The sequence below is a fragment of the Equus asinus genome, chromosome 17, assembly GCF_041296235.1.
Source record: "Equus asinus isolate D_3611 breed Donkey chromosome 17, EquAss-T2T_v2, whole genome shotgun sequence".
Lineage (NCBI taxonomy): Eukaryota > Metazoa > Chordata > Mammalia > Perissodactyla > Equidae > Equus > Equus asinus.
Genome location: NC_091806.1, coordinates 33,095,660 through 33,118,976, shown reverse-complemented (window position 1 = coordinate 33,118,976; position 23,317 = coordinate 33,095,660). Strand labels below are relative to the sequence as shown.

General features: G+C 36.8%; 1 protein-coding gene across 5 annotated transcripts; it reads left to right on the top strand.

The window, feature by feature from the left end:
- Positions 1-1,298: 1,298 nt before the first annotated feature.
- On the top strand, positions 1,299-18,808 carry LOC106825140 (glycine N-phenylacetyltransferase-like). 5 transcript variants are annotated; one of them, XM_070487832.1, is made up of 8 exons: positions 1,494-1,606; positions 7,171-7,265; positions 11,290-11,388; positions 11,493-11,602; positions 13,235-13,342; positions 14,803-14,929; positions 15,758-15,929; positions 17,627-18,808. In XM_070487832.1, exons 5-8 carry the CDS (start codon positions 13,256-13,258, stop codon positions 18,033-18,035), a joined length of 795 nt encoding a protein of 264 aa, XP_070343933.1. In that variant the 5' UTR covers positions 1,494-1,606; positions 7,171-7,265; positions 11,290-11,388; positions 11,493-11,602; positions 13,235-13,255; the 3' UTR covers positions 18,036-18,808. The 5 variants fall into 5 exon arrangements, with proteins under 5 accessions (XP_014687254.3, XP_070343931.1, XP_070343932.1 ...); XM_070487831.1 differs by lacking the exon at positions 11,290-11,388 and having other exon boundaries at positions 1,375-1,606; XM_070487833.1 differs by lacking the exons at positions 1,494-1,606; positions 11,290-11,388 and adding an exon at positions 1,376-1,428.
- Positions 18,809-23,317: the final 4,509 nt, after the last annotated feature.

Below are 23,317 nucleotides of genomic sequence, written 5' to 3'. Positions count from 1 at the left end.
CTCTCTCTCTCTCTTTTTTTTTTTGTTGAAGAAAATTTGTCCTGAGCTAACATCTGTTGCCAAGCTTCCTCTATTTTGTATATAGGTCATCGCCACAGCATGGCCATCAATGAGTGGTATAGGTCTGCACCCGGGAATCAACCCTGCAAAGTGGGCCACTGAAGCAGAGCACGCTGAACTTAACCACTATGCTATGGGGCTAGCCCCTCTTTCTCTTTCTTTGATCACCATTGGTTTCATCCTAAGGCTGGTTCTTTTTATGGTTGTGATTTGGTTGCCAGTATAGGGCTTCTTAACATGCAGCAAGAGAGACACAGAGAGAGAAATTCCAACTAGTCTTACACTTCCCAGGGAAATGTCACAGTCTAATGGCTTAGACCTCTAATAATTACGAATGAGCATTCTTAGCTTATTTCATTTTATCTTGAATTAATGTTACACCACTTCACACATAAGAATTTAACAACAAGATAATTCCACTTGCTCCCCCTCATGCTATTATTAAATAATTTACTTCTACATATGCTATGACTCTGTAGTATACAGTTATTATGTTTGAACTAAAAAGTCAATTGTGTTTAAACAATTTAAGAAAAGAAAGAAAAATAAGTTTTAAACTATTTAATATTTTTATGCTTTCCCTTCCTAACTGTGGTTCCAAAAATGTCACTGAATTTCATTTTCTGTTTGCCTATGGACTTTCTTCCTTGTGAGGCAGTCTGCCTTGTTTATCTGAAAACGTTTATATTTTGCCTCCATTTTGAAAGGATATTTTGTTCTATATGGAATTTTATTGAGAGTTGAGAGTTATTTTTCTTTCAGCATTAAAAACATGTTATTCTATTATCTTCTAGACCTTATTATATATCTTCTGAAAGTCAGCCATTATTTGTATTTTTATTTCCCTGTGTGTAATACATCTTTTTTCTCTGGCCGCTTTTAAGATTTTTCTCTTTATGTTGGGTTTTCAGTAGTTTAATTATGATGTGTCTGAGTGTGGTTTTCTTTCTGTTTATCTTGCTTGATGTTCACTGAGCTTATTCTAAAACAGGAGGGTCCCAAACCCTTTTGTCTTTCTAAATAAGTAATTTCTCTGCTTATGGTTAAGAAGAGAACTCTGATTCTATACATCAGATCTGAACAGTAGCTGTCTCTTGCTTCTGCTGCAGGTACTTGTGAACAGAGAAGGAATGAAAGAGGTATTTCTTATATAAATCCACCTACCTCCTTGTTCTTAACCAGCTGATTTTTCAGCTCAAAGTTGCTGAATAATGGCAGGACCTTTGGAACCAGAAAGCAGTTCAGCCTTCTGGAAAAAAAGCCTCAGAGGACATGCTGCCAATCTCTTAATATTACAGAGCCACCTCCCTAAATAGGACTCGAAGGGAGGGGCTCCAGCTCACACCCTGTTGCCAGAAGTTCTCACAGGTTGGTGCATGTGTTCTATTAAAAACTTTGGCTCAGCAGTTTTTGGGGAAAACACATCAAAGTACACTCTTCAAGATCACTATACCCAGGCAGTATATTTCATCTTCTAGAAAAGTCTGCTCTTCTTGTCTTTGCCTGGGGATCTCTGCAGAGACTGAATGAGAAGACAGCTTTGCAGGTGAGAACAAAGGAGGATCATTGCTTTGGGACCTCTCATCTCCTTTTGCTTCCCCGCTGAAGTGGAATGAGTCAAAATGCTACTGTTAGATGTGGATATGAATTGGTCAGCTCATTTGTGTCAAGAATTATGCTAGGGGAAAAGGAAACTCTTCTATTTGAGAAACCTGTGTTAGGCACCTACTGTGTATACAGCAATATTCTAGTTCTGCGAGGAATTCTTGACTGGATAAAGCCAGGCTTTTGACTGAATTGATAAATAAATATGGAGAGATTTGGGAGCTTGCCACTGGCAGAAGGGGAACAGACGATGCAATAGCCTTTGGGAAGGAAAGTGCTTGCTCTGGTGATATTTATATAACACAATTTGTAGACTACGCAAGTATTGTCTTATTTAACGCTCTAGTAACATTCTAAGGTAGTCAATTTTTCTCTGGATACACGATGACCAGGGAAATTAAGTGCCCTGCTTAAAGTTTCAAAGAGACAAAGTGGATTTTAGTACAAAGACTACAATACAGATGAGATTGTTAATTTAAAACCATGAAAAGAAATGTAAGGGCCAGCTGGGTGGTGTAGTGGTTGAGTTTGTGTACTCTGCTTCCATGTCCCGGGGTTCACAGGTTCCGATCCTAAGCACAGACCTGGCACCACTCACAAAACCACACTGTGGCAGAGTCCCACATACAGTAGAGGAAGATTGGCACAGATGTTAGCTCGGTGACAATCTTCCTCACAAAAAAAAAAGAAAAAGAAATGTAATTTAAAAAATCTCATCTGTACTACCATTTTCCACCTTTTTCGTGTTCAAGACACTCCCATATAGCAACATATATATCATAACTTTCACAGTAATGTGTTTTAGAGTAGTAAAATAATAAGTTCATTGCTTATGTAAGTTATCTTTACAGAAAGACACTGGGATTGCATCCAGTACCTCCCAGTAAGTTAATTTTGCTTTAAAAAATTTTTCACAGAGCATTTTTCTTTTGAATTATGTCCTTTGAATTATGTTCTTTGGATAAATTCCAAGTACTGGAATGACTATGTCAATGGTTTCAAATTGCCCTTTAGAGGAATTTGCCCATTATCAATGCTGGCAACCCACCAAAATGTGCAAGCTCCCTTGGGTCTCCTCAGTTTTTGTCAACTGCATTTATTGAGCATCATGGTTGTGTTTTCAGTGTGTGTGTGTGTGTGTGTGTGTGTGTGTGTGTGTGCGCGCGCGCATGTGCAGAAGGTTGTCCGAAACGTACTTGGCAGTACATCAATATAAATCCCCAGTGATCTGGCACCAGACTCAGTTTTGCTGCTTATTTTCATGTAACTTTTTTGTGAGATACCTCTAGCTAAAATGTCAGATAAATCTTCAGAAATATTATACTGCTACTGTCTGAGATCTTTCAACACACAGCACAGGTCCCTCTATTTTGGTCGGGGGCTTTTTTCAAAGAAGGCTCTGGTACAAATTCCCATGCACAGCACATAGCAAGCCTTCAATAGGTACCTGTTGAATGAACGAATGAGTCTATGCTGTTGGTAAGTGGATTGACTAAATAGATGGTTATGTTGATATAAATACTTCATACATTCAATCATTAAACAGAAATTTACTGAGTCCTTATTGGCTGTCAAAGAGTGTGGTAAACATTGATAATAAAAGAATAAATAACTTGAATCTCTGCCCAGAGGATTCACAATCTAGAGGCTAAAAAACTGTAATTCGCTGTAACAAGTTTTGTAACTGAAATATGTACATAATCCTAGGGGAGTGCAGAAAAGAGAGTGATTTTTTCTGCTTGGATTGAGGGAGTAGGGGAGTCTATAGGGGAAAAACTGACATTTAAGTAAGACTTTGACAGAGTAGTAAAAGTTAGATTTTGAAAGCTGTCTTGAAGTAGGGCATAGATAAAATGAAGACAGACCAGAGGTGTTAAATCAGATACTGAGTTAAAAAAATATGCTGGATGGACCTTGAGGATATTATGCTGAGTGAAATAAGTCAGAGGGAGAAAGTCAAATACCGTATGATCTCACTCATAAGTGGAAGATATAAACAACGACAAACAAACACACAGCAACGGAGAATGGATTGGCGGTTACCTTGGGGGAAGGAGGAGGGGAGGGCAAAATGGGTTATTAGGCTCACATGTGAGGAGATGGACTATAGTTAGTTTTTGGTGATGAATATGATGTAATCTACACAGAATTCAAAATATATTATGATGTACATCCAAAAGCTATATAATGTTATAATCCAACGTTACTGCAATTAAAAACAAATAAATAAAATTAAAGAAAAAAAATATTCTGTCTAGTATGGAAGAAGACAGCAGAGAAAACTAATAAACTGTACCTTGATTGTAAAACACAAAATTTGTTTTAAATTTTGAATCTTATACATCATGTTTGTTCAAATTGTGTATATAGGTATTTAGTATGGGGAATTACTATTTGGCTACTAGATTTTTGTTAAATTATGCTTGGCAGGCAAAAAGAAAAGTTGCAAAAGTCAGAGTGCTTTTCCACATTAATCAGCCATATGTACATTTTCAACAAATATTAATGCCTTTAAAAAAATCTTCTCTTATCTGTGTTATGTTTATTCTAATTATACTATTGAATGTATTTTAAATCTAATAGAAATTGGAACTTGAAATAAAACCACAATGAGGTATCACCTCACACCTGCTAGAAAGGCTGTCATGAAGACAAGAGGTAACAAGTGTTGGTGAGAGTGTAGAGAAAAGGAAACTTTTATGCACTTTTGGGGGGATCGTAAATTGGTGTGGCCACTACAGAAAACAAATGGGGACTCCTCAAAAAATTAAAAACAGAACTACTATATGATCCAGCAATTCCACTTCTGGGTATCTATCTGAAGGAAATGAAATCACTATCTTGAAGAGATATCTGTGCTCCCGTGTTCTTTGCAGCATTATTCACAATAGCCAAGTTGTGGAAGCAAACTAAGTGTTCATAGACAGACGAATAGATATAGAAGTTGTGGTATATCTATACAATGTAGCATTATTCAGTCATGAGAAAAAAGGGAATCCTGCAATTTGTGACAACATCAATGGACCTTGAAGGCATTATGCTAAGTGAAATAAGTCAGACAGAGAAGGACAAATACTGTGTGATCTCACATACCTGTTCAATCTAAAAAGGCTGAACTCATGGAAACAGAGAGTAGAATGGCGGTTAACAGGGGCTTCGGGATGGAGGAAATGGAAAGATGTTGGTCAAATGGTACAAACTTCCAGTTACAAGATAAATAAGTTCTGGGGACCTAATGTACAACATGGTCACTATAATGAAGAATACCGCATTATATACTTGAAGGCTACTAAGAGAGTAGATCTTAAATGTTCTCACAACAACAACAAAAGAGTGATTATGTGATGTGATAGAAGTGTTAAACAACCTTTCTGTGGCAATCATTTTGTAATATATATATGTATCAAATCATCATATTGTAAACCTTAGACTTACACAGTGTTATATGTTAATGATACCTCAACAAAGCTGGCAAAAAAGAAAAAAAAGATACAATCACACCTTAGTGTTTCTCAAGATTGTCCTCCCCTTACATCATGAAGGGAACTCAGGTTAAGTGAAGGGACTGTTTTTGTCCCCATATAACTGAACAGGTTAACAGGTCTTGGGTAAAGTTTACGTGGTCAGTCCCTCAGAGAAGTGCATCTATTGAAATACATTTTGGCCTCAACTTTCTGTCCTGCCTTGAGAACTAGTTCTCAAAATCTTCCAGCTTTACTGATTTGAAGAGTGTTGTTGAACATTTTACCTACTATATCAACAATTCCTGAATATGGTGGCATGAGAAAATCAGCTGGGGGACTGTTGGAGAGAAGGTGGAGCAAGTGGAGCTTTCATACACTGATTTGGGAGTGTAAAAGAGTGCAGCCACTTTGAGAAAACGGTTTGGCAGCTTCTTATGAAGTCAAACATATGCTTACTATATGACCGTGCAAATGCATTTCTACATACTTACCCAAGTGGAATAAGAGCATATTTTCAAAGATTTGTACGTGAATGTTCACAGAATCTTTATTCATAACCACAAAAATCTAGAAACAACCCAAATGTACTTCAACGGGTGACTGGATGAACAAACTCTGCTAGATCCAAGCAATGGAATAGTATTTAGCAATAAAAAGAAATGAACTGTTGATTATGCAAGAATTTGAACTAAGCTCAAGGCATTTTGCTAGCAAAAGAAGATAGTCTCAAAAAGTTACATACTAAATAATTTCTTTTATTTGACATTCTGTCAAGGGAAAAGCCATAGGCCAGAAATCAGATTAATGATTGCTATGGGCTGAGAGTAAGAGATGGAGATGGATTGTAAAGGGATGTAAGTAAACTTTTGGGGATATTCAGATTGTCTATATCATTATTATTGTGCTAGTCACACTAATATATATATATATTTCAAAACACATCAAAGTATCCACTTAAAATTGGTGAATTTTATTGTATGTAAATTATAACTCAAATAAGCTGAACAGCAATAATAAATGAGAGCTTTTTTAAGATACAGATTTCTAGATCTCATACTTCCTTAAGACCTTCTAAAAAATATATAGCAGGGGCAGGATTAAATAATTTAAAATTTTTCTTCAGATGGTTCTAGCATGTAGTCAAGTTTGGAAAATATTGTGCTACATCATTTATTTGTTCCCTGTATAAGGGCTCATAGCAAAATCTTTTTTCTTTTTGGGAGGATCTCTAGAATCAAGAAAAGACATGCTTTATTTATGTTGTAATGATAGCAATAATTAAAATGGCTTACACATATTGAGTACTACTCTGTGCCAGGCACTCTGCTAAAGACTTAAAATTCATTATCTTATCTACCACGTGCCAGATTACATGAATTACCCCCAATAATCCTCACAACAATTTGTTGTGCAGAAGAAAAGTTACCCAATGAACTTTTTTGGATGACAGTATGGGTTAACTGTTGCTTCTGCAAAAGATAATAATAAAAAGAGTAATAATAATATTAATCATTAACTGAGTGCTTACTATGTTCCAGGCACTGTCCCAAGCACCTTACATATATTGATTTATTTAAGTGTCAAGACTAATCTATGGCTCAGTTACTATAGTCATTGCCATTTACAGATGAGAAACCAAGGCACAGAGGAGTTAGGTAACCTGCTCAATGTCGTATAGCTTCTAAGTGGCAGTCAGCCTTGTCATGGATGGAAATTTAATCTCAAAGGGTACTCATGCATGCTTAGATTATATATACATGTTAATATCAGTCCATCTTTAAGTATTTGAATTCTGAGTGGTATGAAAATTTAAGTGAGATTTTTTTAAAGTTTAAAAAATAATTTCAGAATGAAGCACTTGTGCTTTCTGCCAGTCTTATTCTTCCTTGAAGTTAGTGAGAAGTTTAGTGAATGGGGCACCAACGAAATGGCAGGGATGAAGGCTAGGCCGTTAGCTAGAACTGCCAATTGTGTCTGTTCTGTGTCTTTGTATGTCTTCCAGTACTTCTCATTCCTTGATGTTTCTTGATTCTTTCTTTAGGTAAGGTAACTGCCAAGATGTTTCACTTACAAGGCCCACAAGTGCTGCAGATGCTTGAGAAATCCTTGAGGAAGAGCCTCCCTGAGTCCTTAAAGGTGAGAGTGGAACATTCTTAGGCAAAGAAAGGGCTAGCAACTGCCTATAAAAGAGGTGGGAAAGAGAATGAGCATTCGCTGAACACCTATTCTGTGCCAGGTGCTCATCTTGCATCTCATTTAGTTTACATCACTTTGCTGCAAGGCAGGTGCATTATATCGATGGAGCCACAAATAAAATGGAGGTTCAGTTATACGACTTGACCAAGATCACACCAATAGTGAGTGGTAAGACTATGATTTGAACACTATGATCTTCACTGTGTGATGACCCAAAAACATTCTTTTGTGCCCTTCCAAGAATTATGTTATGCAACACTGGATGTTTTTCCAGAATTGCAAAGTTCACTGAAACTAACACATTAATGTTTAATTTTTCCTAAGCAGTCAAGCACCTGATGAAAGGTTAACTATTATGATTCTTCTTTGAAATTAATAATAGGTCAACTTCTATTTTGTCAAGCCCCAAAAGCATTTTGTTTAATTTGGGATGAGATAGAAATTATGTTTAAGAAGTGGACCAATGATCTTGTACCATAGAGAGAGGTATTTTGCAATTACATTTGTTGCAAAGGGAGTAAAGTATTAGAAATAAAGAGTATCATTGCATTATGATAAAGGCATAGATTCACCAAGAAGACATAAGAAATGCTGAAATGTACACACCTAACAACAGAGGCTCAAAGTACTGAGATAAAACTGATAGCACAGAAAGAAGAAATAGATAAACCCAAAGGTATAAAGACTTCAACACTCCTATCTCAGTAATTTATAGAATAGGCAGAAAACTTATAAGTATATAGAAGAGCTGAACAATACTGTGAACCAACTTGAACTAATTGACATTTATAGAATACTTCCTTCAACGACAGCAGAATATATATTTTTTCAAGTGCACATGGAACATTTACCAAGATGTACCATATTTTTAAGAATTTTAAGAGAAGTGAAATCATACCAAATATGTTATCGAACAATATGGAATTAAAGTTAAAAGACTGAAAGATATCTGGAAAATACCCAAAATTTTAGAAATTATACAACACACTTCTAAATAAACAATGCTTCAAAATCACAATGAAAATGAGAAAATATTTTAGTGGAATGAAAATAAAAAGCACAACATATCAAAAGTTTTGGGATGCAACTAAAGCAGTGATAAGTGGCAAATATATACCATTAAGTGTATATAATAAAAAAGAATAAAGGTCTCAAATCAATGCTTAAGTTTCCACCTTAAAAACTAGAAAAAGAAGAGTAAATTAACCCCAAAGCAAACAGAATTAAGAAAATTATAAAAGATAAGAGCAGAAACCAATGAATTTTAGGGAAGGAAAACAATTAAGAAAATCAATGAATCTAAAAATCTGGTTCTTTGAAAAGATCGTAATGTTGACAAACTTCTAACCAAACTGACCAAGAAATAAAGAGAGAAGACACAAATTACCATCATCAGGAATGAAATAGAGGACATTACTACAAACCCAATAAACATTATTAGGATAATAAGGACATATGATTATCAACACTGTGCCCATAAATTTTAAAATTTATGTTCTGTAAAAAAGCGCAAATTACCAAAGGTCCCTTAAGAAGAAATATACAACCTAAATTGTCCTATATCTACTGGAGAAATTGACTTTGTAATTTAAAACTTTACAACAAAGATAACTCCATGCCCAGATGGCTTCAATGGCAATTTTTACTATGCATATAAAGAAGAAATAATACCAATTCTATGCAGACTCTTGCAGAATAGAGTCCAAAATTACCCTGATACAAAGCCAGAAATGGATATTATAAGAAGGCTACAAAACAATATCTCTGATGAACATAGAAGCAAAAACCCTCAACAAAATACTATCATGTCAAATTCATCAATATATTAAAAGGGTAATACATCATAATGAAGGGGAATTTATCTTGAGAATGCAAGGCACGTCCAGTATTCAAAAATCAATCAATGTAATTCACCATATCAACAGACTAAAGAAGAAAAGCCATATGATCTTCTCTTAATATATGCAGAAAAAATATTTGACAAAATGCAATATTTCTCATAAAAGTAACACTCTCAGCAAACTAGGTATAGAAGAGGATATCTTCAACTTAATAAAAAGTGTACAGGAAAAATCTACAATTAACGTCACACTAAATAGTGAAAGACAGAATATTCCCCCTAAGCTTGTCAACAAGGCCAAGATATTCATTGTCACCACTCCTGTTCAATGTAGTACTGGATATCCTAGCCAGTTCAATAAGGCAAGAATACAAATAAAAGGAATGTATAATGGAAAGACAGAAATAAAGTAGTGTCTATTCACAGATGGGATGATTGTCTAATGTAAAAAATCCTAGGGAATCTAAGGGGAAAAAAATCCTAGATATAATAACTAAGTTTATCAAAGTTGTAGGATTCAAGGTCAATATACAAAATAGAAAAATCAATTGTATTTCTATATACTAGCAATGAACAATTGGAATTAGAAATTAAAAATCAATACTGTTTACAATGGCACAAAAAGGAAAAATAAAACAGAACACAACAATAAAAAAAACGTTAGGTATAAACTCTGTTTACAAAGCTTGCCTTTAAAATAAATGCCATTACTTTTGTTGATGAATCCCATATCTGGACTTCTTAGAGAAGCATGAGTGTGATGTATAATCTAATGTAGCTATTATACTTATCATACTGATAGGAAATCTGGAAGGAATGACATGGTAGTCTACCTTTTCTTCCTTTTCCTGGTGCTCTGACACCTTGTATAAGGGATCACTTGTAGACTAAGCCACAGGCACTTAGTGTAACTCTGAGTCACTGACCCTTCTGATTGAGGTAGGGTAGGGCAACTGTCAAGGGAGACAGGGTCTGGAGTCAGACTGCTCTGACCCCACAAGTTCACTGTTTTCTGGATAACACTGAAAAATTAAACGTCTCTGAATCTCAGTGTTATTGCATGTAGAATGAGTAAAACCGGAAAGTAAATACTTCTGGTAGAAACTCCTCAACCTTTAACAGGGTTATCATTACCCCACATAGTTATTAGGAGGATTAAATAAAATGATAATGATAAAATTAATAGCCAACATTTCTTGAACACTTACTAAATATCAGGAACTACACCATGTAGTTTACATGAACTCAAAAGTCTAACTTGAATCATAAAAATAGAGAGTCACGGGGCTGCCTGGTGGCATAGCGGTTAAGTTCACATACTCGCTTTGGCAGCCTGGGGTTTATGGATTCAGATCCTTGCTGCAGACCTACACACTGCTCATCAAGCCACACTGTGGGGGCGCCCCACATACAAAATGGAGGGAGATTGGCATGGATGTCAGCTCAGGGACAATCTTCCTCAAGCAAAAAGAGGAAGATTGGCAAAAGATGGTAACTCAGGACCAATCTTCCTCACCAAAAAAAGAGACAGACAGAGAGAGAGAGAGAGTCACGACCTCCCATTTAATTCCTAGACTTGAGCCAGTTTACAGAACCAGAACCCCTTGAATGAAGAGAAGGATGGTACACTTGAGGAAGGACTCACCACACTGCCAAAAATGTATCCTGTCAGTGGCTGGCCCGGTGGCATAGTGGTTAAGTTCGTGTACTCTGCTTCGGCAGCCTGGGGTTCACAAGCCCAGATCCCAGACACGGACCTACACACTGCTCATCAAGCCACGTTGTGGTGGCTTTCCCACATATAAAAAGTAGAAGAAGATTATCACAGGTGTTAGCTCAGGGACAATCTTCCTCAAGCAAAAAGAGGAAGATTGGCAACAGATCCCAGCTCAAGGCCAATCTTCACCAAAAGAACAAAAAGTATCCTGTTAATCTTTCTTCCAGTCTTTTCCAAAGGGACTTACCCCTTTTTACCAGGGTGACTATGCATTTGGGGAAAAGGAAATCATCAGACTTTCCTTTACTAGATGTGGATTAGTGCCTACCTGTTCTGCCCTTTAATTACCACCATAAAGAGTGACTCCAGATCAACTATGCTGAAACTAGAATCATCTATTTTGGTAGGCATCCACTAACAGTTGCCTGTATTAACACTTCAACTGGTCTTCAACTGGCAATCCTATCCAATGAATTACCGACCTTTCCTTTTTTTAGGAGGGCACGGTAAGTAAATCAGTTAGATACTCTGTGGACTGAGATATTTTTATCTTGAGTGGCTGCTGTGAAAAGTTTTCCAGGTTAAAATTTTGTTCTTCTATGTTCTATAGGGGGAATCTCTGGGGTTTGAATCGTTCATCACTTCTTGTGTTAAGTGGATTCCAACTTTTTAGAGAAAACTCTTGGTACTACCCTGAGTCCAACTCTATTGTGAGGCAAGGTAACCTTCAATATTAGATCCTCATCTTTAATGAGTAGATGGTTCTCCTCTCCCCTCAGATGAATCTTTGATGACATAGTTCTTTGCATAGGTAGAAATCTAGACTATTTGTATAAATGGCTCTTGTTACAAAGGTATAACCTAAAAATCATTCCCATTCAATACTCACTAAAGTCTCAGGTGAGAGAAAGATTTGTGTATCATGGCCTGAAGGACTTCCCATCTATCTCTCTAAATAGCGGACACTGAATAGGTTTATCTCACATGTCAACTCTAATTCATTCAATTTGTAGTGGCTACCTGGGTCACTATGGTCTGGCTTAGTGGTGCTACCATGTGCATAGAAAAAATTTTTCCATGCAGATTATTTTTAATCTAGTGTATATGAATATCATTGGTTCCAAACCTCAATATTTAAAAAATTTAACCTTTTTCTTTTTCCTAAAACTGCATTTAATTTTTATATTGAGTCCCTGCTGATGGCAGAAAATTTAATAACTTCATAAAAACTCAGTAAAGTCAGTTTGTTTCTCTGTAAGTCTGACGTAAACATTTCATGGCAACTATAGGGAAGCACAGGGTGGCGTATAGTCCCTGGTCATTGAAATATCCATCATTCCCTTGGTCTTTGGTCTTTAGTATCTTCTCATACCATGTGCTGAGGCATCATGTTTCCACTGCACTTAGGTCTCAAAGTATGCATTGCTGTTTTTTCTTTCCCCACAAACACAGGCCCCTTCCAATTTGGAGGATCTCTCTTTATCAGTCTCTTCAGTGTTCTTCTTGAGGGCACTGATGTTTGAACAGATGTTTGTGGGAAAGTTTAAACAGATTGCCCAATGTATGATATTCTCAGACTTTGGTCACCAAACTATTCTCTGTCTCGGACTTTAGTCACCAAACTATGCTCTGTCTCTACTTATTAAATAGGCAGAAGCTCATTTAACTTTTCCAAGAAGTAATTTGGAGATATGTGTAAGAAAAAAAAATCTTTAAAAGAAGTTGACATTTGACATAAAGATTCTCTTTCTAAAATTTGTAATAACAGACACATTTGCAAAGATTTACGTAAAATAAGTGTTCCTTGAAGAATAAACCTTTAAACTAAAAAGTTAGAGAAAACTGAAATGACCAGCAATGGAAAACAGGAAAAGTGAATTCCAAAACTTCCATGTAATGAATATTATGCAGTCATTAAAAATGATTATGTAGGTTTATTGACATGGAAATATGCCCATAGAGTAGTACATGTATGTGTGTGTGGGAGGGGATAGATGTTAAACTAATATATATTAGGCAATTTTATTGTTTAAAAATTGTGTGTATATGTAAATAAATGAAATAAATTGGAAAATTATAACCCTAAATTCTACAATGTAATCGTGGATGATTTCTGATTTATTCATTTCATTTATCTATTTATTTAACTATTATCATATAATATTCTCATGGTTTGACCCCAAATCCATTTATATTTGGAATAATAAGATAGAACCCAAAGACTGCTTGAACTTGATGCCTTATCAGTTACTTACCCTGATTTCATAGAAATATATCTTGTTCTGATGAAACCAGGCACTTTGCCATCCCTTCCTAATAAACTGACTTTCTCACTTTCTCCGGATGCTGCAGGTTTATGGGAGTGTCTTCCACATGAATCAGGGAAACCCATTCAAGCTCAAGGCCCTGGTGGACAAGTGGCCTGATTTTAATACAGTGGTTATCCGCCCTCAGGAGCAGGTAAGGTGCCAGACAAAGAATAAATATGCTTCTTTGTTCTTATTTTCTGTGTGCCTACCATGTACCCAGCAGTGTGGTAGACCCAGGGGATACAGAAATGAATCACAGTGATGGTGAACGGTCCCTGTCCTTAAGAAACTCTCAGCCTGGAGGAAAGTAAATAAGTTATAACATGGTATGAAAATTACGAAAGTATACGAGGACATACAAGATGCAGAAGTAACGCTGGGCAAGAGGTGATTAAATCTATAAATGTCAGGGGGTGCAGGGAGAGAATCAGATAGGCTTTCTGTTAGACATTTCACCAAAACTGGATTTTGAAGATTAATAGGTTTTGACAGACTGACAAGAACACAGGATGCATTCTAAGCAAAGAAAACAGCACCTAAAAGTATGTGAAGGCAAATATGAAGAATGTCAGGAAAATATAAAAAACAAATTACAATGCCTGTATTTGGGAATATATTTTCAGTGCCAGACTTCTAAAATCACTCAAATTAAGTGGTTAATACATTTCAAATATAAGTACATTATACGCATATTGAAAAATATCACAGTAGAAATTCCCTCATGCAAAAATATGTAATCATATAGTATCATTTTGATGTAAATTATTTACAAATAAAATTTAAAAGTATAGTGGTTTTTTAAAAATACCAAACTAAACACAATACAAAAGTTAAGATAGATCAATTATTTAAATCTAAAAGTGGAATAATATTTGCTTTCTTTATGTGATTTAATAAAAACACAGATCATCAGTGGCATTAATGCTAAGTGATGAACGCCTTCCTATGCAACACCCCAACTCTTTTACCCTTGAGTTGTTCTCTGGCTCCTTCCTTCATCTTCAGATAATCCCATCTGTTATTTGTTAACTTTGAGAAGATCTTTTTGAACAAATTTTGTGTGGCAATTTTGCTGGGAATGTGAATTTTTTTTAAACCACAGTTCATCGTGTTTTACATTTCAAAGACATCATGTGTCTTCGTTTTGCATAGCTTTATCGTAAGTGAAAATTCTAATACAAGGTTACCTGTGTCAGTTTCAATATTGTCTTATTCAGAATCCATTTGTTCTGAGACTCTTTGAAATAAAATAAGATTTACTCTTGCAATGAAATCCTGCTTTTGACAATAATACTTTCTTTCTTTCTCCTGAGGATTACAGAATTACAGAAGAACGCTTTCTAAACTGGTGCACCTTTCGTTGATTTGAAATTGTAATGCAACATACAAATATCTAGTTCAGCAAGTTTTTCTTAATCACAAATTGAATAATTGATTAAATCCCTGAATTGTTCTCATGATGTAAATGATTCAGGAATAATGACAGTAGGCCAAGAAAAATATAAATATTTAAGTTTGTAAAATAGTACACTGTCATGAAATACTAAACACAAATATCCCAACCACTGCATATAATCAATCTGATTTATTCCATGTTGCCCAACCAAACAGGAGATGACAGATGACTTTGATCACTATACCAACACCTACCAAATCTATTCTAAGCATCCCAAGAACTGTCAAGAATTCCTTGGTACATCAGATGTCATCAATTGGAAACAACATTTGCAGATCCAAAGTAAGTAAGAGATCTGGAATGTGAGCCGGCAGCTGGAACTGCTCATGTTTTCACCAGCAGGATCACTTTTCATCCCAAGCACATTCCCTTACAATGTTTATTTCCTTTTACCAAACCTCAGACACTCAGCTTGATTCCTTGTTCATTCCTTGTATCAGCTGCCACTACCTCTTCAGTGGCGTAGAATTCAATCATTGTAAACTATAGGGTTGATATAAGGAACTGTTAGCTGAAGATTTCTGACATATTTTGCAGACATATTCAGGATCCCTTAAGATTAGGTGTGAGAGCAGAGCCCCCTCTCTTGCCTTCCATTCCTAGAATGAGAATGACAGCTCCTTGTGCCATAGAGCACCTCCCTGGTCGTGAGAATAACTACCGTGGTTACTCCCTCAGGTGGCACCCTTGCTCTGCCTGTTACTTGCTTTGTGATCTTGTACAAGTGATGTAACTTATCTATTATTCAATTTCCTCATATATTAAAAATGAGGATAATAAAAGTACTTAAAACATGGAGTCAATGTAAGAATTAAATATAGTATTAGACTAATACCTGGGCATGTAATGTGTGCACATGCAAGGTTGGCTACTATTTTTTAAATATCACTTCTCTTTTGGTTTCACACTGATATAGTCAGGATTTCTAGTATTATCTCTGTTTTGCATAAGAGAAAACATGCTCAGAGAGTGACGTGGCCATGGTCACATGGTTATTGGTCACACCAGAAGCAACATTGCCTGACTTCAAATTCTGCCTACCTCCATTGGGAAGCTTATTGTAGCATCTAAATGGGCAATTACTTCTCTCCTAACTTTACCATTCTCTAGGTTCACAGTCCAGCCTGAATGAGGTGATACAGAATCTTGGAAGCACTAAATTGGTCAAGGTCAAGCAAACACAACGCATTCTCTATGTGATGCCAGAGACAGCAAGGAAACTGCTCCCTTCCCTGCCAGAGACAAAGAATTTACCGCTTAAATCTATCAGCCCCAAGGCCATGTGAGTTTGAACAAAGGTGCTCTCCACGGCTCACAGCTTTCACTACTGATGTAGCTTCCCTACTTTTCTCTTTACATTCACTCTTGCCTCCCTAAAGTCCATTTCCAGGGTGATCCTTTTAGTATATAACATAAATCATGTCAAGTCACTCACTTAAAAGTCTTTCATGTTTCTCAGCTCGTCTTGAATAAAATCCAAACTCCTTTATGGATGACCTTCAAGGTCCTATAAGACCTGGCACCCATCACGTCACCTCTTGGGCTTCATCTTGCCCCTCTTTCTTACTCCCACCAACAGCTCTGGGCTTTTTTCTGCAACTTGATCTCATACACTCACCCATTCCTTTGGGTCATTGCATTTGCTCTTTGTCTGTCTAAAATGACCTTCCCTCTGATCTTCACATATTTGTCCCTTCTTGTCAATCATATGCTTAAGTATCACTTCCTTAGAGAATTCTTCTCAAAGCATCTAAAACCACCCCCTCTTGTAATTCTTCATCAGAAAAACCAATTTTTATTTTCTTCGTTGCCCTTATTGTTATCTGAAATCAGCTTATTTGTATATTTATCAACCTGTTTGTTGTTTGATCCTCTCCTACAATATTTTAAACTCCACTAATGCAGGGATCCTCTTTATGCTGTTCACTCATAGATCCTCAATAGCCAGAACAAAACACATAGTAAATGCTTGATAAATACACACTTAATGAATTTACTTCACAGAGCACAAGTTTTCCAACAGAGAGAATTTCAACAAATTATATCTTTTCCCCCATTGAGAGCCAATCTAATGTGAATAGAACTGAACACTGATAGTGGGGATTTGATCTAGAGATGCCCAAACCCACGGCCCACTGTGTGTTAATATGCCTGGAAAGCTTTATTCACATTGGATCACACTGCAACCAGAAAAGCACCTCCACATCTAGAATCTCATTTGACTCTGTGTCCATCTCATGAGATAGACAAGGTAGGAGATATTATCCACATGTTCCTGAAAGAAAACAGGCTCAGATGATGAAATAGCCTGTTCAGGTCACATAGATGGTTAAGGGCATAATTGGGGTTGAGTCTAGATCTTCTAGTTCCACATTGTGAGCTCTTTCCAGGACTCCTTCCAAAGCCCATTTGCACCACTGCAGAAGCCTTCAGACTTCAGTGTTCTGTAACTTGGGGGCTGTTTACACTCCACGTCACTGCCCCCTGATGCCAACGTTCTAAAATTCCATGATTCGAAGCTCTGGCTTTACAACTTGCTAGCATGTGCTTTTAGGAACTCGTTTATTTTCTGTTTACCTATATTTTTATCTGTAAAATGGGGATGATTAAAATTCCTCCATCTTAAGTGGAGAGTTACCAACGTCAAGAAGAACAACACTTAATTTTTAGGTAATTCTTATTGTTTATGTGGCATAAGTCCTATGTACTTATCATGCAATAGCTCTTATAATATTCAATCTTTCTTTGACGGAGGTGCTACTAATATCCCAATTTATAAAGAAGAATTGGAGGCAGACAGACATTATGTTGCTTGCTTAAGATCACACAGCTAGTCAGATTTTGAATCCAGGCAGTCAGGCTGCAGACTCTATACCTTTACCTGGGCCCTTATTTGCATGATCTGAAGACAGATTTGGGAAAACAAATATAATATTGCACAGTATGTGTGACATCATAGGCTATTCTTTTGCCTTGTAGTAACCAAGAGATGTTTAAACTCTCATCCCTGGACATTACCCACGCTGCCTTGGTGGATAAATTCTGGAATTTCGGTGGCAATGAGAGGAGCCAGAGATTCATCGAGCGCTGTATCCGGAACTTCCCCACCGTATGTCTGCTGGGGCCTGAGGGGACCCCTGTGTCCTGGTCTCTGGTGGACCAGACAGGAGAGATGCGGATGGGTGCCACTGTGCCTGAGTACCGGGGGCAGGGTCTCATCTCCCATATCATGCGTGTCCATACCCAGGTTCTAGACAAACTTGGCTTCCCTGTATATAACCATACAGACAGAGCCAACAAAATTATACGGAAAATGAGTCACAATATGCATAATATCTCCATGCCCTGTGACTGGAACCAGTGGAATTGTGTGCCTAATAAATTGTAACTAGCAGTAAAGCAGTGCATGTTATTTGGGTTCTGGGAAAGCAGTGTGAATGGTCAACAGAGCCACCACCATCTCTGCTCGCAAACCACTCATAGACTTCCCTTTGGGTCCAGCAGAACTGGCATGGCCAGACATTCCTGTAGTGAACTCTGGTCTTGTCCAGTTTCCTACACTTTTGGATCTCAGTGAGACTCTATTCAGCTGTATCTGCCCTAATGCTTCTCCTGGAATTCCTATCTCACACGTGGATTGTTGACAATAGACATATCTTGTCAGTTTTGCCAAGAGCTAGAGATACCTACTTATCTAGAGACAAAATGATATTATCTTATGAATAGTGTAATTTTCCCTCTCTTTTTCCATTATCCTCCCTTCACCCCCTCCCCAGATTTATTTAGGTATAATTGACAAATAAAGCTATAATTTACTTAAAGTGTACAACATGATGATTTGATATATGTGTACATTGTGAAAGTATCCCACAACCAAGTTAATTAATACATCACCTCACATACTTACTTTGTGTGTGTGTGTGAGAACGCTTAAGATCTACACTCTTAGGAAATTCCAGTGATAAATATTATTAACTATGGTCATCATACTATACATTAAATCCTCAGCACTTACTCATCTTATAACTGAAAGTTTGTACCTTTTTACCAACCTCTCCCTATTTCCTCCACATCCCAACCCTGGAAACCACCATTCTACTCTATGTTTCTATGAGTTCCACTTTTTTGTTTTTCTTAGAATCCACATATAAATGATACTATGCAGTATTTGTGTTTCTTCATCTGGCTTATTTCACTGGTCTACAATTTTCTTTTAATCCATATGACTAGTAAGGAAAATATCCATAATCAATAAAGAATAAATGCAACCCACTATTCTAGTAGTGTCATTTATTCTTCTTTCCAGTAGCATCATATTTATCCTTATTTAGAGTGTGTTCATGGAATACAGAACAAAAGAATTTAAGTACTTTGTGATATCACAATAGCAGGACAATTTAACGTCTTGATATCCAGAAACAACATACATGCAAAACTAAAATTGTAATAATTGTTAAAGGCTATATAGCAAAAATAGTTTAAATTTAAGGTTAATCAGGAAAAAATCTACAAACGTGTATCTAATTTGTGGAATTTTATCACATTACATTTATACATTCTGTAAACTAGATTAAAATGGTAAATACCAAATATGACTTGTTTTCTAAACTGGCAAGATAAAAAACATTTGACATGTTATCAAATTTTTCCAAGTTGCAGTATGAACATGAATTACTCGTATAAAGACAAGACTACTCTGGGTAGAGGCGCTGACCATAATTCTTACCATTGTTCTCTGGATGAAATTTATCTTTCTGCGTCTGACTTCTTTTTCCCCCCTTTTCAATTTTTGTTTATTTTTATTATGGCTAAAAACATAATATGAGATCTTATCAAATATTTAAGTGTCTCACATAGTATTATCTGTAAACACAATGTTGTACAGATCTGTATAATTTTTTCATCTTGCATAGCAGAAATTTTATACCCATTTAAAAGAAATTCATCATCTTTTCCTCTCCCTAGCTCCTGTTAACCCACATTCCACTTTCTGCTTCCATGAATATCATTTCTTCAGATACCTCATATAAGTGGAATCATGCAGTATTGGTCCTTCTGTGACTAGCTTATTTCACTTAACATAATGTCTTCAAGTTTCATTCATGTTGCCACATATTGCAGAATTTCCTTCTTTTTTAAGGCTGCATAATATTCTATTGTTTGGATTTATCACATTTTCTTTATCTGTTCATCTGTCAATGGGCATGTAGGTTGTTCCACATCTTGGACATTGTGACTATTTCTGCAATGAACTTGGGAGTGCAGACAGCTATTCAAGATTCTGATTTAATTCCTTTGGCCATATACCCGGAAGTGAGACTGATGGATCATATAGTAGTTCTATTTTTAATTTTTTGAGGAACTGTCCTACTGTTTTTCATAGTGGCTGCACCATATTACATTTCTTCCAATAGTGAAAAAGGGTTACAATTTCTCTACATCCTTACCAACATTTTTTATTTTTTGTGTGGGGGGAAAGCTAGAATTTGAGAATTTTTGCCTGCTCACTCTGCCTTAAGCCAGGGGAGGGAAGCTATTTCCAGTGAATGCTCACTAGTTCAAATCATGACCTTTGTTCTTGGTGGTCCCCAACCTGGGGCTCTTTCCTCTCAGCACTCAGACTCAGGCAGGACAAAAGAGAAGTCCCTCAGGCTGCTCCTGAAAAGTCAGATCATTGGGTGTATGGTCCAGTCCTCTCCTTCTCTCCCCAGGGACAATGTAGGAGTTGGGGGCTTCCTTCTAACCATGAAGTGCTGTGCTGGGGTGAAGGATTATGGTGAGAACGTGCCACGTATTTTCCTACTGGCTCTTTTACAGCTGGTCTCATACTCTCCTGGTGTGCAGGAGTTTCTCAGCTGGTCTCTGGATTTCCCACAAGGGGAATTAAGCTATGTGTTATTTTTGAGTTGGTATGTCTAGGGTTTGGGGAGTCTAGAGCATCTTACTGATTCTAACTGCTTTTAAGGTTTTCCTTTTATCCTTGGTTTTGAGAAATTTAATTAACATATTCTTGCATTTGTTTTACCTTGTGTTTATTATGCTTAGGGTTTGTTGAGATCCTTGGATCTGTAAGCTGATATTTTTAATCAAATTTGCAATTTTTTGGCCATTAAAAAATGTTTTGTGGGACTGGCCCCATTGCTGAGTGGTTAAAGTTCTGCGCACTCCACTTTGGAGGCCTGGGATTGTGGGTTCGGATCCCGGGTGTGGACCTAGTCTGCTCGTCAGCCATACTGTGGAGGGATCTCACATACAAAAAGTAGAGGAAGATTGGCACAGATGTTAGCTCAGGGCTAATCTTCCTCAAGAAAAAAAAAGAGATGGCTTGGCAACAGATTTTAGCTCAGGGTTAATTTTCCTCACCAAAAAAGAAAGTTTTGTTTCTATCTCTCTGTCTCTCCTCTCCTTCTAGGACTCCAATTATATATTTGACATAATTAGATATAGTTAGATAATTTGATATAATCTCACAAATCACTGGGAATCTATTCCTATTTTATTCAGAATTTTAGAATTTTAGAGCTGGAATTGGCTAAATTATGAGACATTCATGAACTCCCTTGGCCTAACATATTACTTTTAGCTCTCATAGTCCTTCATTATTTTTATTCAAAAAGTCACGTAGCGTCATCCTGTTAGCTAGTCCCCAATAACCCATTTAATTAGGAATATCTCCAACCTTACTTAAGTCCCACCATATAAGCTGATCTGGCTAGAATGACTAGCCTAATATACTCAGTTCTAATATCAACAGGTATAGGATGAATTTCTCATCAACCACCTAATCAAGCAGCCCTGACATTACCTGAAATTAGGTAATTTGGTGTTCTGGAAAAGACACCAGAGAAAGGCTGCCCTTGAGCCTTACCAGAAGTGACCTCATCAGGATAATTTTGTGTCTGAGTATAGCTGCTAAACTGCAAGGAAATAGTCCTTGGATACACGTTTCTCTACTAAAATAATCCATCCTCAATAGAAGACAATTGAAAACTTATATCAGTTAGAAATCTTAAAATGAAATTCTCCAGGGAACCTCTTAAAGTGGACAATCCAGGGGCCAGCCTAGTGGTATAGTGATTAAGTTCACGTGCTCCACTTCCATGGCCCAGGGTACATGGGTTTGGATCCCAGGCACGGACCTACACACCACTCATCAAGCCATGCCGTGAAGGCATCCCACATACAAAATAGAGGAAGATTGGCATGGATGTTAGCTCAAGGGCAATCTTCCCCAAGCAAAAAAGGGGAAGATTGGCAGCAGATGTTAGCTCAGGGCCAACCTTCCTCACCAAAAAAATAAATAAATAAAAAAGTGGATAATCCATAGAAATTGATTGAAGACTCAAGATTTCCACAACATGAAGACATCCCATTGAAACAGATAGATTCTACCCAGAACAAGATGATTCAAGATGCATGGAAGCACTGATTGCCTCATTGTCTTTCACACACTTGCTTTTTATTCTTTTCTCATTTTTACTGGATGAACGTTATGCAATTTTGATTTTCCCTAGAATGTTATATTTACTAATGTTAATGACCTAGATAGGGTCAGCCTACAATTTAGATATTCCCAGCTATTGCTCGTAGAATCAGTTTAGAGAATTATGGGTTATGACAACAACTGGAAACACCCAATTAATGACCATACCTGTGATTAATGCCCAATTATAGATAAGTATCTAGGATAGAGTTGCCACAACTCTACTTATGTAAGTACAATTACTTAACCCAATCATATGAATCAGTTCAGTCAATTTTCCGTGTTTTCTTTTTAGAGATACTATAAGTCAAATAACAAAGAGATTAGACATTTGAAACCATGAATAATTCCTAAAAAAATAAAAAGAAGTTCAACACTTTAGGTGCAGAAAAAACTGAGGTTGGGATAATGGTATATTAGGCTAACTTTGTTGACAATGTGCCTTTTGTAAGCAACACGTAAGTGAAGTAAATGCCCTTGTGCTGAAAGAGGAGGTACAAATATTCTTGAGATGTAACTGAGACTGTTTGTTATGTCAAAACCCAGAGAAAATAAACCTGCAGCTCCACTAAAGTTGATCACTCTCTTGGGGAGTGTCTGAATGTTTTGCCCTTGTGGGAATCTGGCTCTTCTGTGCCAATCAAGGATAAAGAGTCCTTGTCTCTGTGCTTCTCAGACCATTCCAGTGTTTGACTGTCTAAAATCCTTAGTGGATTACTTCTCCCTACAAAGAATTTGAAGTGAAAAAGCCTTCCTGAGGGTACCCATTATAAATGATGGAATGGAGTCGACAATTGATGCTCTCACTGAAAGAAGATAAATATGTAGGATGGTCGTATTGAGAAATGGCATAGCTTTGATTTTTTTTTTTTTTTGCTAACCATTGTTAACCCTTTACACAGTTTGTAGATTAATATCAAGTAAGGTGGAACAATGCATATCTAAGTTAAGAAAAGATCATCTTGGTTCTGCTTCTACCTTGGACTTAAAAGCTGTAAAGAGCATGGCTCTCAACCTAATGATGAGAAAAAAGCTAGATAAAACTATAAAATCATAAATTTATTGAAACTCATTAGGGATCTAAGGCCACAAGACAACCAAGTAGCCTGAATTCCAAGGAAGGACAGACCCTTCTGAGACAAGAAATGATACACAGACTATCTCACCTATGGCAGAGCACAGGAAGA

Coding starts and splice junctions, on each gene's coding strand:
- LOC106825140 (XM_014831768.3), top strand. CDS start 7,188: ATGTTTCACTTACAAGGCCCACAAGTGCTGCAGATGCTTGAGAAATCC. Junction 13,343..14,802: donor TTATCCGCCCTCAGGAGCAG/GTAAGGTGCCAG, acceptor CCAACCAAACAG/GAGATGACAGATGACTTTGA. Junction 15,930..17,626: donor TCTATCAGCCCCAAGGCCAT/GTGAGTTTGAAC, acceptor TTTGCCTTGTAG/TAACCAAGAGATGTTTAAAC.